The sequence below is a fragment of the Phragmites australis genome, chromosome 22 (assembly GCF_958298935.1).
Source record: "Phragmites australis chromosome 22, lpPhrAust1.1, whole genome shotgun sequence".
Taxonomy (NCBI): domain Eukaryota; kingdom Viridiplantae; phylum Streptophyta; class Magnoliopsida; order Poales; family Poaceae; genus Phragmites; species Phragmites australis.
This window is the reverse complement of record NC_084942.1, coordinates 20,767,989-20,783,413: the sequence shown is the minus strand read 5'-3', so window position 1 is coordinate 20,783,413 and position 15,425 is coordinate 20,767,989. Positions and strand designations below refer to the sequence as shown.

General features: G+C 41.3%; 1 protein-coding gene across 1 annotated transcript; it reads left to right on the top strand.

Moving 5' to 3' along the window:
• Nucleotides 1-679: 679 nt before the first annotated feature.
• On the top strand, nt 680-12,068 carry LOC133904601 (formin-like protein 12). Its single transcript, XM_062346079.1, has 17 exons — nt 680-1,348; nt 1,421-1,642; nt 1,726-5,591; nt 5,791-5,914; nt 6,015-6,086; nt 6,375-6,473; nt 6,596-6,637; nt 6,804-6,884; nt 6,970-7,020; nt 7,117-7,198; nt 7,545-7,639; nt 9,879-9,950; nt 10,028-10,144; nt 10,313-10,381; nt 10,468-10,534; nt 11,352-11,682; nt 11,771-12,068. The coding sequence occupies exons 1-16, from the start codon at nt 680-682 to the stop codon at nt 11,540-11,542; spliced, it is 5,919 nt and encodes a 1,972-aa protein (XP_062202063.1). The 3' UTR covers nt 11,543-11,682; nt 11,771-12,068.
• Nucleotides 12,069-15,425: the final 3,357 nt, after the last annotated feature.

The window sequence follows — 15,425 nt, the reverse complement described above, 5'->3', positions numbered from 1 at the left end:
TGTATTCATGGCCGATACGTTAGGTTGCTGCATTCAAGTAGGATAGCAACAATCTTGCTGCATTCATGCATATAATTGGTTTGCACATACCAGAATTTAGGATAGGAAGGCATCCGGTATGCTTCAGCGGTAGCGACTCATCTAATGTAAGGTTCAGATATACCTTCTATGCATCGGTTGTTTGTTGACTGGGTTTTTAATATGCCTGTTGGGAAGCTATAACTTTTAATCGAGTGTGTGGTGCCTAATAGGATCACTCTCATGCATCAGCATTGATGCCACCCAAGCAAGTGTCTGCGTGTGTAGATATCCATCTTTTTATATTACAAAACTGTTTGGAGTGATTAGCTATTCTGCAGTTATAACTTGAAAACTGGAGCAAGGCTGAAAGTACAAGATAACTACAAGAATGTGCTACTTCATTTTTCCGTCACAATATTAAAATTTTCGGGATTATATATGCTTTCAGTATTTTGCTGAACACTGCATGACCAAAATCATCATGTGATTAATCTGCTATCTCCACCTCTGACAATTTTGAACAAGAAATGCTTGCACTTGCTGGCCTTGCACCATGCTGCTAAAATGTTTGCAAACATGCTCAAATTTCGTTTGACAATAGAAAATGATTGGTTTGTTTGTGATTGCAGTATTTGATTGTTGCTTCTCGACAGAAACCATGGACCAATACAAATACAGGAATTATCTGGACAGCATTATTTTGCAGCTCCGTGAACAGTTTGCAGATTCTTCATTGATGGTACTCAACTTCAAAGATGAAGGAAAAAGTATGGTTTCAGGCGTTTTCTCTGTGTACAGTATCGCAGTCAAAGACTACCCTTGCCAGTATTTAAGATGCCCATTGCTTCCGTTGGACATCATTCTCCACTTCCTGAGGTTGAGTGAAAGGTGGCTTATGCTTGAAGGGCAGCAAAATATTCTGCTAATGCACTGTGAGAAAGGTGGATGGCCGGTGTTGGCATTTATGCTTGCAGGTCTTCTGCTGTACAGGAAACAATACAACGGGGAGCAAAGAACTCTAGATATGGTGTACAAGCAAGCGCCTAAGGAGCTTCTTCAGATGTTAACCACATTAAATCCACAACCATCTCATCTTCGATATCTTGGGTACATATGCAGAATGGATGATGAGTTGGGATGGCCTACACAGCCTATTCCTTTCACCTTGGATTGTGTAATTCTTAGAGAAGTTCCAAATTTTGATGGAGTAGGTGGTTGTAAGCCGATAGTACGAGTATATGGGCAGGATCTTCTAACAACTGACAAAAGTTGCAGTGTCTTTTCGCCATCATCGAAGGCCAAGAAACATGTTAGGCGTTACAGACAGGTACCATCATGCCTGATTTTGATCCAAATGGTTCTGTTGTTTGTTTGAGTTACTCGTTAACTATTGTTGCAGGCAGACAACGTGCCAGTGAAGTTAAATGTTGGATCCTGCGTCCAAGGTGATGTCGTCCTTGAATGTCTGCATGTGGATGATGGCCTAGAAAATGAAAGGTTAATGTTTAGGGTGATGTTCAATACCTTTTTCATCCAGTCTCACATTTTACTGCTGAACTTTGAGGACATTGATGTCTCTTGGGATGCTGATCACCGGTTCACAAAGAACTTCAAAGCAGAGGTAGGTCACAATTTCTCTTGCATGCATGGGGCAATCCATCACCCAATTGATCAATGTTAATTGTAAGTGCATGCCTGAACCAGGTACTCTTTTCAGAGTTTGATGCTGAGTCTGATGCGTCCACTGAAGTAGCACCTGCTGATGACGATGATGATGAGATGGATGCTGGCTCTGCTGACGAGTTCTTTGAAGCAGAAGAAATCTTCAGTAATGCTGACTCCCATGATGGACAGAAGGATGCTGATACTCTTTCTATAGCTTCTACAGATTATACTCCAACTCCAAGTGCCGAACCTCAGAAAAACTCACCATTTTCAAAGTTTGAGCTGGATATTGACATTGATGGATCAGAAGATAATAAAATTGATGACATGGGTTTGTCATTAGAAACAGTAAATGATGAAAAGACATGCACATCTGCTGAAGCCAATATGATGCACAACAACAAAACTGGATTAGTGAAGTCAAGTTTGACAGCTACAATAGATGGCGACAGAGATAGTGGCATTTCAGGTTCTTCTGCCTATAGAGATAAAGAGGATGATCGCACATTTGAAAACTGTAGGTTTACACAGGATACAAGGATGGGTCCCAATCAATACTTGAGTCAGATTGATAACGTGTTGGTAAAGGAGGTGATTATATCAGAAACCAACAGTCCAAAGGACATACAGATGATCAAAGAGGTTATCATATCTGAAGTCACCACCTCCAAACATATGGTAGAGGGGAATACAATGGAAACTGAATTATGTGAGGCAGTCCCCAATTCAGAAAGCGTTGCATTGGGAGAAGCTGACAATAAGGAACAACTTAACATATATTTCAAACATGATGATGGAAATAATCGGGGAGATGAATATGCTTCTTATGACAATATCATAGTGATCAAACAAGAAGAAAATAGCAACATGGAAGGACTTGGCATCAGGGACACAAATGTACATGTACTTGAGCCCACATATGAGAATACCAGGGTTGAGCTTCCATTATCAGGGAAACCCCATCTGCAGAGCTCAAGCACTTCTCCAGATTTAAGTTCTGCAGAGAAAAATATTAAGCAGCTCCATGCTTGCAATAGTAATGGCACTGCAGAACAGATGGAGGGAATGGACATATCATTATCCAGCTCTAGGAGCCAGTCCTCTAATATTTCTTCCGTGAACATTCTGCCAAAAGGATCTAACTTTGCAGTAAACAGTGCTCCAACTTCCGTGAATGCAAATACATATACAATTGATTCATCTCGACTGGTGATAAAGAAAAAAACTTTTCTTCCTTTGTCGACATATAGTCTTTTTGCTCCATCATCTCCCAGGCGCAATCTGCTTCGTTCAGCATCCACAGATTTGTCCTTTTTATCTCCACTGCAAACAGAATCTAAGCAGAACTCTATTGCTTCTACAAGCGAAAGGGATCCTTTTGCTCCATGTTCTGTGCCTCCAACACCTCCACCCCATATATCCCTGAGATCATTGCCCAAAGTATCATCTCTAGTACATCCCCCTCTCCGACCAATAAGAACTGTTTCATCTCTTCCTTCATCTTCATTTGAAGCATACATAGAGACGGCGATTTCTTCTTCTTCAACATCTCATGCAAAACACCAAAAGCATGTTAACCCGCATCCTCCCCCAATACCACCACCTCGACATCTTCACACCTCTCACCCTCCATGCCCACCTCCGCCACCACCACCACCAACACGTCCAAATGATTCTTGCAATCAAAGTGACTCAAGCATCCTAATATCTAAACATGAACAAAGAAGAGCTAATGGGTCTTGTTCCTCTAGTCCTGATTGTAGGCAAACTGTTCTCAACTTAGGTGATTTCTTAATAACTTCACCCTCTAAAACTAGTATAGATACAACAGAATGCACCTTAGGAGCCTCTGATTTTACAGATGAAGAAGTAGCAAGTAGACCCAATATACTAACTGGCATGGATGTCCCGGCTACTAGTAGAGATACAAAATCTTTGTTGGATACAATGACCTGTTCTTCACCTCCCATAACATCACAACATGGTTCACCGTCACCACCTACGCCCCCACCTTTGTCTCCACTACCGCCACCATCACAATTACCACTACTAGTTATATGTAGTGATAGTGGATCAATACCACTGGTATACTCAAATTCATCTTCAAATTATTCATATAGAGAACCAATAATCCTACCAGAACAACAATCCCCTGCTCCACCTACCTCTCCTGAAGGACATGAAGCAAACGAGGTGGCATTATTGCAACCTTCTATTGCTGTTGAATTATCTTCATCAGAACATTCTGAGTGCACAGTTCAACATGTGTCTGGAAGTACTGAAGATACAACTTCAATTCTCTTATCCTCTATACCTGCAGCACCTGCATATTCACCATTTCATATTGTAACAGATGGCCCTTCAAGTTCAACATTTGCAGAGGAAGCACCTTGTGAGCAGTCTTTAGATCAAACAGCACTATCCATTCATTTGGAGCCATGCAAGGAGGAGATATCACAGAGTGAAATAATGAATGGAGCCTTGACCTCCACAGTTGATGGTAAAAACCATGGAGACATTTCAACTCCACCACCACCTAAATTGCCTCAACCTAGAGAATATATGAAACCTCCATCTCCTGCTCCTCCTCCTCCACCACCTTCACCTTGTCATGTGAGACTTGCATCATCTCCATTGTTATCTTTATCTCCGTCTTCTCCAAGAGAAGATTCTAAAAATTCATCTTCCCCACTCTCTCCTCCATCTCCAACTCTACTCCCTAATCATCCATATCTTCCTAGAAAATATATACCTTCACCTCCACCGCCTCCTCCACCTAGAGAAAATGAAAGATTTTACCATTTACATCCACTTTCACATGTAAAACAAGTTATACCTCTATCACCACCGTCACCTTCACGTTTGGATCTGCCATCTTTTGTCGGACATATTACACCTCCGTCTCCATACTCACTCCAACCTCCTTTTTGTGAAGATATAGCAAATCCAGCTTCTCTTTCATTTCTAGAGGATCATGCAATAGTTTCACCACCATCTTCAACCAGTGACGCTGGAATCCCGCTGCCACCACCACCGCCGGTAGGAAGGAGTGAAATTTTGCCTCCACCTTCTATCGAAGGAAGACCTTCGCCACAACCAGCTCCTGGTCTTGAAGGTCCAGGACAAATTTCACCTCCACCTCCTCCTCCTGGAGGTCATGGAGGATCTCCATCGTGTACTCTTTGTGGTGGAATTGTGGAAATTTTGCCACCGCCACCTCCTGAAGGAGGTGTAGAAGCTTCAATATCAACTCCTCCTAGAGGATTTGGGGGCATTCCACCTCCACCACCCCTTTTTGGAGGGTTTGGAGGAACTCCACTACCAATTGGGTTTCAAGGTGGTGGAGATTCATCATCACTGCAACCTTCTGGAGGATTGGGTGGGGCTTCAGAATCACCACCTCCACCTCCACCGCCACCGCCACCGCCACCTCCTGGGGGATACAGAGGGGATCCACCTCCTCCACCTGGACGAATTGGAGGAGTTCCTCCTCCACCGCCGCCTATTGGAGGCCTAGGAGGAACTCCACCACCTCCACCTCCAGCTGGATTTCGAGGTGGAGCTCCACCTCCACCTCCTCCTCCTGGAGGTCATGGAGGGACTCCGCCGCCGCCTCCTCCAAGAGGACATGGAGGACCAAGTGGCCCCTCTCCCCCGCCTGGTGCACCTGCTCCTCCGATGCCTCCCGGAGTGCCTGGTGGCCCCCGCCCCCCTCCGCCTCCAGGTGGAAGAGGTTTGCCTACTCCACCTGGTGGAAGAGGACATGGCCTTGCTCGCTCGTTGGGCTCAAACTCATCTACCGCAGCACGACGATCATCTCTAAAACCACTACACTGGGTCAAAGTAACAAGAGCAATGCAAGGAAGTTTGTGGGCAGAGCTACAAAAGCAAGCAGATGCTAATAGGTACTACCGGTTATTCAATCCTTTGTTTGCCAAAGATACAATTTCTCCTCATTTTCACTATATTTGCAATGGAAACTGCTCTGATGATATAACGTCGCTATCAACTCAATCCATTTTTGTACTTATTGTTAATTCTTGCAGCATTCAATGTATATTTCTCGCATTCTTATTATGCTAATTGGTAGCTTGATCTATGCAGCCATGCAGAATTTGATGTGAAGGAACTGGAATCTCTGTTTACCATTGCTCCAAAGACAAAAGGTGGCTCAAAATCAGAAGGGCGTGGAAAATCTCTTGGATCAAAAACTGATAAAGTTCAACTGGTAACTTCCTCAAACAATTAAACATGCTACACATGAAAACAATGGCCAATTTTATGTTTTTACCCTGAAAGTTCCGTTGGTGTCTTTGAAAAATCCACAGATCGATCTAAGACGGGCCAATAACACAGAGATCATGTTGACAAAAATCAAAATGCCACTCTCTGATATGATGGTAAGCATCTTTCTGCTAGTTATGCCTCTTTGCATTTCTTGAAGCACAAGGCATATGTGATAATTTGAAGGGAAAACCCATTTATTTATTGTTTGCATTTCTTGACGTCAGTGGCGTATTTAGGTCCAAAATCACCTATATTGGTGAGCTTTACTCGCTTCATAACTAAAGCAGCTTCATTGTTGAGAATCATCTCCTTATTTTTGTGGGAATTTTACACAAAAATTAATCCCATTTTGGAAATGTACAAAAATATATCTCTATGTTTACTTTCTCTACTTATAACAGAGTGCTGCTCTAGCTTTGGATGATTCAGTTTTGGACGCTGATCAAGTTGAAAACCTCATAAAGTTTTGCCCAACAAAAGAGGAGATGGAGCTTCTAAAGGTTGTTTTCGAATTAACACTTCCTTAAATTTTCTCCGTGGCCCTTGTATAATCTTGAATCCTTTTCTTCCCTGAATTTCTTGCAAAAATAAGGTCAATTATTTTGTACATTTTGTCTATCAGAACTACAGCGGAGACAGGGAAACTCTTGGAAAGTGTGAGCAGGTAAGATTCCATATTTTGTTACAGATATACTCCAACACAATTCACATGTTTATCTTAGTTTTCTTCTGAGAATATGAATACAAACTGGAGTTTACATAATTATTACAAATGAGAAGCTACTTGTTCTACTTCAATTTACGTTACAGCCATTTTTTTTCCTCTGCAGTTCTTTCTAGAGTTAATGAAGGTGCCAAGGGTTGAATCTAAGCTTAGGATATTCGCTTTCAAGATTCAATTTCGATCACAGGTCATACACTGATAAAAATTTGAGATTTCGGGCATTGAGTTGTTCATTGCTTGTTCAGTCTCCAACTCTCTTCTTTTCCTCTTAGATTAGGGATGTTAGAAAGAATTTGCAGATTGTGTCATCTGCATGTGAGGAGGTAAACATTCTATTTACTCTTGAAGCTTTTTTTTTTTTGTTTACATTCGGTATCCATGTTTATCATGAGAGAACTCATCTCTGATACACCAATCAGCTCAGAAGCTCTGAGAAGTTGAAGGGGATCATGAAGAATATTTTATTAATTGGGAACACATTAAATCAAGGCACACCAAGAGGTAATGGACTTTGGCTTTTTATGTTGTGAATATCTTGGAAATTAATTTTCTGCGCATATGTTTAGATGAAAAGCATCGAGGTTTCCTGGATAATTTCTAATCACCCTGTTAGAATGGAGACTGCTCCAGAGATCAACCTATTATACAGTATTATCTATGTTTTTTTATCAAGAAAATAAGTTATTCTGTAGATGGAACAATGGAAAACTAATTGGGGCCTGGATCATGTGTTAATATCAACATATTGTATCTTCAGGGTCTGTTGGTCACTAAATAATTTCAATTACTTATACCTTATATTGTCCTTTTTGAAGAAAGTAATATGGTTCTTGCTATTTCATTGCAGGCCAGGCTGTTGGTTTTCGCTTGGATAGCCTCCTAAAACTTGTAGAGACCCGCGCCACTAATAGTAGAATGACACTAATGCACTTTCTATGTAAGGTATGGAGATAACTGCAATCCATAATTTGAATAATAGAAAACCAGAGCGTTTAGAAGATAATGTTCATCTAAAACTTACATTTTCTGTATGCATGCGCTAGGCCATTTTCCCTTAAAAAAAGAGGCCATGTTAATTTGATAAGATATTATCTATCAAAATTATGATTTCTCATGTTCTATTTAGTTTTAATCTATCATACCTTAGTACATTCATTATTTTAGATATGAATAAATTATATTATCAAGAACACAATTGTCCGTTAAATTCCAGTTAATCGAGCATTGACAATGACTTGGTAGTACCCTGTCTGTCCGAACATGGTCAAACTATTAATCATTCATTTTGGCCACTCTTTGAGTCTGTGCATTCTTCATTCTGCCACGATTAAAATGCATGATTTGTTTTTGCTACTTCTTTTTTCACTTTCATATTGTTTTCGCCATTGTCATCAGTCAAGGGCATGGTTAAACTTAAGATGGGGCGAAAGACCATGATGTCCCTAATTTATTTCATCCTGTTTAGTTGGATTTTTTTTATATATATGCTTTCTTCACATGAACACTGAAACAGTAAGACTTGTCGTAAAATATGCCAAAGAATATCCCCTCATTCCTGCGAAACATCAATACCATCTTCCTCACATGCACTGCTTGGTGAGGATGGCACAATATATATATATTCCTATTGGTGACACAGACAACTTCTTGGGCTCCCCACTACCAAGGCCCTTGGGTTTGGTTGTCCATGTGGCATTCACAGCCCAGCAGCTTGGGTTCTCGGCCACCATGAATAGTGTGCACTGGGGCGAGCAGCAAAAGGTTCTTATGACAAATGGTAGATGGAATGGATTTGTCGTGAGTAGGAAAAAATTAGGGTGTGAACAACCAGTAGATTAGAGGTAAAGCACCAGATACCAATCTTGGTTGCACAGAAGCTGCGCCTAGCGCAGTTGAGCGCGTTGTTGTGCCCGCGCCACATGCGTTCAAGTCCCGCTCGACGCCGGTTCTCACCAATTTCACAGTCAGGATTTCCCTTAGTGTATTTCCCTCAAAAAAATCTTGGTTGCACAAACCCGCCCAAGGACATCCCAATCTCCATACCAACCTGCCCAAATCGATCTCGAAGGGTATAGGTGCGCATGGATTATGTGAGAGTTGATATGCTCGGCCTTACCTGTGCCACTACACACACACAGGGACGGAGCCAGGGAGGGGCTAGCAGGAGCCCTGGCCCCCCCTATGGTTGATGATTTACTCTATATAACTCAAAAAAATTTATGTATAATAAAACAATTTCTTTATTTGGCACCCCTAATACTCAATTCATCTTAATTGGCTCCCCCTTTGATTATTTTCTAGCTCCGTCCCTGCACACACATCCTCCCGTCCCAATTTCTTCTACTCTATTATTTGTCATGGATGAGCACGAGCCTCCATGATGAGAGATGGTAGACGGGACTCAAGACGGCAGATGCATTTTGGCCTTATAAAATTTGACATCACAGCTCAGGAGTTTTGTTAATTAGAGGAGATTGAAAGTAGTTGCAAAAACAAGATGAAAAGTAAAAGAGGAGTTGTAAACCCAAAAGTTGTATTTTGACGATGGTAGCAATAAGAACATGCATATTAGAAGTGGCAAATGAAAATTTTCCCCAGTGCGTTTTTGGTTAGGTTGTCAATTGAGAACATATCCTGTGATACGGCTACCACCCCTTAGTGCTACTGCTACCACTTCCCATAAAAGGGAACAAATGATCACTTAAAATGGAACAAATGATCATAAAAATTCAAAAAAGAAAAAAATATTGACACAAAAATCAATCTATCACGCCAAAAAAAATCAGTTCTAAACTCGAACCGAGAAACAAAAAAGACAAACTCTGCTGAAAAGGAACCGCAAAAGTAAAAAGTAAAAAAGAGAAAAGCATAAAGCTAATGTTCACGAAATTTGTCTTCTTTTTTTCTCTCCTGATATACTTCATATTCTAAGTTGATTTTTTTCGTATTTTAACTTGGTTTCTTTGCAGCATATTTAATTCCATAATCCCTTACTATCATTTTTTTTATATTTTTCATCATCGATACCATTTTCCAAGAAGTGGTAGCACAGTAGCACCCTAAGGGATTATAGTGCTGGATGTGTTCTCATTAAACAAGAACATATCCTGGCAATGCACTGCTTATTTTGCATCGATACAATATTCTTCAGAACTTAATGACTGGTTTAAATGTACTTCAGTCCCTTGCAGAGAAGTCACCGGAAGTAATGGATTTTCATGAGGATCTTGTCAGCATGGAAGCTGCCTCAAAGGTAATTTGCTTCTCTGACTAGCATGGTTAACTTATATTGATAAAATTTACTAAGTATTCTGGAGTTATTGTAAACAGTTGCAACTCAAAGCATTGGCTGAAGAGCAGCAGGCAGTCGTAAAAGGGCTGGAGAAAGTTGAACAGGAACTAACTGCTTCAGAAAATGATGGGCCGGTTTCTGAGGTTTTTTGTAAGGTATATTTTCACAATTTTTTTTTTTTTGGTATTTCAGAGATCCTTCTGTTTTTGAAGTGTTTCTGTGGCTAGTATTTCTGATTCGTAGTTTTTGTTATGTCATCGAGCAAAGTCCTTAACATTCCCTCGCAAGTTTGAGATTTTATTTATTCATTCTATGCAATGTAGACTTTAAAGGAGTTCATTGATTCTTCTGGTGCTGATGTGCGCTCCCTATCAGCACTCTATTCTGAAGTAGTAAGTCATTGGCCATCCTCGTTGCTTCCACTATGAACACTGTGCGCTTTACATTTGCCCCTTATTAACACTCCCAGTGCTTACAGGGCAAAAGTGCAGATGCACTTGTCCATTATTTTGGAGAAGACCCTGCAAAATTTCCTTTTGAGCAAGGTAAATATTCATGCCAATTCATCCGTGGAAATGGTTTATTGGAGTATCGGTTTTTTTTTTCCATTATGCTTGTAAAACTGTGATCCAGACAACACATTTTGATCCTTGACACATCTGGATTCCAGTACGAGGAGTAGAGATCAAGGATCTTTTTTGGTCTGGCTTAAAACCGGGTTTAGTAGCCTGCACCCGTTTTCAATTGTTTTATGCTTAAAGTATATTGACACTAGAACTGAAGTCAGTGGTCTGGAAATTGCGTGAGATTCGTTGGTATTGTCCTAGCCAGAGAAAGTCGATATATTGAATCCCAGCTCGATAATTTTTGCTGTTGTCCAGGCTACTCTGAGTTAGACCGATCTGTGGTGATTCTAGCTTATTCCCAGTTCCCTACTAAGTCATAGCTTTCATAGTGGCTAGGAACAAGCCTGTTTGCAGTTTTATAAACACTGGTTGGGATCACCGTTTACGTAAGCATGTGATCTACTTCTTGTCTGACTTGCTTCTGTGCCTAAACAATACTCAGTTCTGATCTTCATTAGATCTGCTGTAGTTTTTTATCCTCGGTCGTTCTGCTTCATCAAATTTCTCTTTTTGAGCCAGTGAATATGAAATGGCAAATAGATCTGTGACTTACAACAGTTCCTTTTATGTGATTTTCTACTTGCTTTAGCTTTCATCCATTGTCCTTTTTTTTCCTTTGAAAATGTGTTAGCTGTGTCCTGCTTTGCCTCTCCTCAACTACAAACCAAGCAAGCATTAGATAGTTTTACGATATACCTCATGCCTCTTACTCCTATTGAATCTTAAAAAAATGCAGTTGCTTCCACCCTTCTCACCTTTGTGGGGTTGTTTCGGAAAGCTCATGACGAGAACCTCAAACAGATTGAGGTTGAGAAGAAGAAAGCCCAGAAAGAGGCTGAAAAAGAAGCAAACCAGGACAGAACTCCTGAAAAATCAAAAAATGGGCTTGTTGACAGATCACCAAGATCACCATCACCCTTCAAATGATATGTGCCGAAAGTTTTATATGGTCATCATTTCTTCCTCGACAAATGCCACTTCTGCTGGCCGTGCAGATTTTCATAGAAGCATCAATGGTTACACAAATGCATTAATTCCTTGTGGTCAACTTATGCTTACAAGACAAGGTAACAAATAGTTATGTATATATGCAGTGTTCTGTTCTTTACTTGTCAGTACACCCTAACATATAGTCTTTTATTCTGTTTTTTCCAGATACTTTCGATTCCACATCCATGCCAGATAGCTCATAACACTGTACAAAGCTAATCCCACACCTGTTAGGTTATTCTGTACAGATTTCTTACTAGATTTTTTCCCCTTCTGTCTATAGTAGCAGCAGGAGTAGCTCACTGGTTGTAAACTAGGAAATAGGAATGTAAGCAATGATCAGTAGGTCAGAAGCAATAGAAAAGGATTAGTGTTGCCACAGGCAGATCCCTAACCAACTAATGATGAGTGTATAGCCATGTTCTTGACATATCAACAAATTATAGATCAAAGTGTTCATGCAGCCCCTCGAGGTCGACTAAAACTTCAGTGTTCCACCTCATGATTTCTCAAGGCAGTAAAAAGGGTCGCCTGTAGTTTTTTTTGCATTGCATTCTCTTCTCTTCTCTTCTTCCATACATATAAGTGCTATTCTACCCCTAGCCTAGCGCGCCCAGCCCGTGCCTACTAGGGATGAAAACGGTTGGAAACATAGGAAAAAGCTTTCACCATTTCCACTTTCATATTTTTTTCTCGAAAGCGAAATCGAAAACGATAGTGCCGGAAACGAATACGGCGTCGATATTATTGGAACATCGATAACGATATTGTCGGAACGGAAACAAGCCGGTATCGATCGGGAATCGAAATTATAGAACGATAAATACCAGCGTAACGCTACTCGCAATCACGTCCATGCACCATATATAGGATCAAGTCAATTGATCGATGATTACACACAAACACACTATGAGGATAATATCAAATGTTTAACTTAAGTAATAATACCATACATGTTCGACTTATGACAGATCAAACAAACACATAAGTACTGAAGTATACAATCAGACACCAAAACATCGTAACATACTAACATCCAACGAGATAGACATATTACATATAGTTTTTAGTTTAGACTTAATATAGACACATAATAGTTTCATAGATTTATATGGGTTGGACTGCTTGTGGATGTGGGCCTTCAGATATGAGAGTGGAAAACGGTAATTACCGGGTTTAAAATACGATAATTACCGGCTAAATACGGGAAAATCCGGAAACAATCGGAAGAGCCCAAAATCATTTTCACTTCTATTTTTGGGACGTAATACCATTTTTATTTCCATTTTCATTTCTTCGGTATATCATTTTCGGCTGCTACGATCGGAACTCTTCGAAAAAGAACCTCGAAAAACCGATATATATAATTTCCGTTTTCATCCCTAGTGCCTACTGGCCAGCGCGCCGCGCGCACATTCCTGACCCCTGCTGGCCCAGCAGCGTGCCTGTCTGCACCAGCGTGCGCGCCCCCGAGTAAGCGCGTGGCCCCGCAGCAGCAAGCAATGCACGCAACGAATTAAGGATGTGACAGGTCAATCCATCTGATTTTTTTTGCATGTATGCATGCAGCTGATTTTTGCATGCAAGTCATGGTGGGCTGGGTCACGCGGGCTAGGCAGGTTTGGAGCCTACGGCGGCTAGTTTCGGTTGCGTTAGTTCGGCGTGATCCAGGTTGAGTGTTTAATAGTTCAGCATCAGCGGTGTAGTTGCTCAGTAATATTTAGTAGTTATAGTTTTAAGTCCTAGAAAAATTATTGAGTAGTTTTAGTAGTTGTTACTATTCAGCAATGTTAGTAGTTACATGTTACAGTAAAATTGTTAGTTTGTGTTAGTAGTGTTAGTAGTTTTAAATCATAGTAAATTGTTCAGTACTTTGTGTCAATAGTATTAGTAGTTTATTTAGTATTGTTAGTAGTTTTTTTTCAGTATTATCAGTTGAGTTAAGTCATAGTAAAATGATTTAGTAGTTTGTGTTAGTAATATTTATAGTTTTTTTAGTAGTTTTTATTCAATAGTTTATTTTAGTAGTTATCAGTAGCCGGTCCATGTCCGATCGGTGTTGCTAGATAATAGTTGTTTAGTAGTAGAATATGACTAAGTATCCTTCTGTTACTGGTTTACAAATGCCACCTCGGGATTATCTCCGGACAGTGAGACTGCTAGTAGAAAGCTGTAGCCGCGCGGCCTAATTCTCGTAACCGTTGAGAAGATACGACGACTATGCTTTCAGCTTAGGCTTGTTGAGGAGAGGATTCGACAACTTGGAGTTTCCATTTGAGCAAACCTGCAGGATCGTTCGAGATCGTAGCATTTCTTGTGCATATGCTGGACAGTAAAAATACTGATCGATGTGGTACGGATGGTAGCTACGGACCCAAGGAATCGTATCAACTTGCTGGCTTGCTGATGCTGCGCCGCGGCCGTGCGTTGCTGGCTTGCTGACTTGCTGGACAGTAAAAGCATTTCTGGCTTGCTGACTTGCTGGCTTGCTGATGGGCGGAGCAAAGCGCGGCAACGAGGCCTGAAACCGACGCTGAGAGCGCCGCGGCCCTGCATGCGTAGTACGAACCTCCGAGTAAGAGTATGTTTAGTACAGCTTTTAGGACAGTTTCTCAGCTGAAATTAGGGAAAGCTCTGTTAAATAGTAGTTTTCAGCTTTTAACTTTCTGAGTAAAATTCGCGGGAGTAATTTTCTTAAATGAACTAAAAGTTAGGGAGCTGAAAAAACGGCTTCGGTTGATTCACTTTCCGTAGAGAATCACTTCCTCCATATATTTTATTTTAAAGAATCACTTTCGGCCACATAATCACTTCCTCCAGATAATCACTCCCCGTAGAGAATTTAAATCAAGGAGAGATCTACCAAACGGACCCTAAGGGCTGCGCCCGTGCGTGCAGCCGAGGGCGACAGGCTGGGGCACGCGGCGAGCAGGGGCGCTCAGCGCGAGGCTGGGCGATGGGGGGGGGGACAATATATATGCACTCCACGCGCCCCCACCACTCCCCGGCCTTGCTCGCCGCCTCATGCATGCTCCCGACCATCTCCTCGCGCCGCTCCTGACCGCTGCACGTTGCCTCTGTCGGCTGCCGCATGCCACCATTGCCGACCGCCACGTGCTGCCCCTTGGTCGCCGACCCTCCGCCGCCATGGTCACCGCGCGCTGCCCTCGCAAAACCACTGAAAACTACTGCATTACTGACTTTATTAACATTATTGAATACTATTGACAATTAGTGAATGATTCTTCCGTATTTCTTTAGTAGTTGCACCACAAAAAGAATGCTTCAGTAAATCTTCAGTACTTTTCTACTGAAGAATTATTGAACGATAACTACTGAGCGAGAACTACTGAACAAAACTACTGATATGTTGAAGCATCTGAATTATAGAATTACTGAACGTACCAAAGAATTACTAAAACTACTAAAAAACTATTGAACACTGCTGAGCGGGAACTACTAACATACTGGAACATCTTAATCATAAAAATTACTGAAGAATTACTAAACGACAACTAATACTGAAAAACTATTGAACATTACTGAGCAACAACTACTGAACAAAACTACTGACATACTGAAGCATCTGAATAATAGAAATTACTAAAGATTTATTAAACGATAGTTGCTGGAAAACTATTGAACACTACTGAGTATCCGCGCTAGGTGAGTAGGCACGACTAGAGAGGGCACGTGCTCGCAGGGCCCACGTGAGCTGGGCGGCAGGCGCAACTGGGTGCAACCATGCGGCGTGTGGGCAAGCACTAGGTAGGTACGGGCGCACGTGGAGTGCATGGGTTGACGGCAGGCGTGGCACTGG

Bases quoted from the DNA above. Each gene is read 5' to 3' on its own strand.
- LOC133904601 (XM_062346079.1), top strand. From the start codon at position 680: ATGGACCAATACAAATACAGGAATTATCTGGACAGCATTATTTTGCAG. The intron at 6,087-6,374 runs GTAAGCATCTTT...TACTTATAACAG, and splicing joins TGCCACTCTCTGATATGATG to AGTGCTGCTCTAGCTTTGGA. The intron at 7,199-7,544 runs GTAATGGACTTT...ATTTCATTGCAG, and splicing joins AAATCAAGGCACACCAAGAG to GCCAGGCTGTTGGTTTTCGC.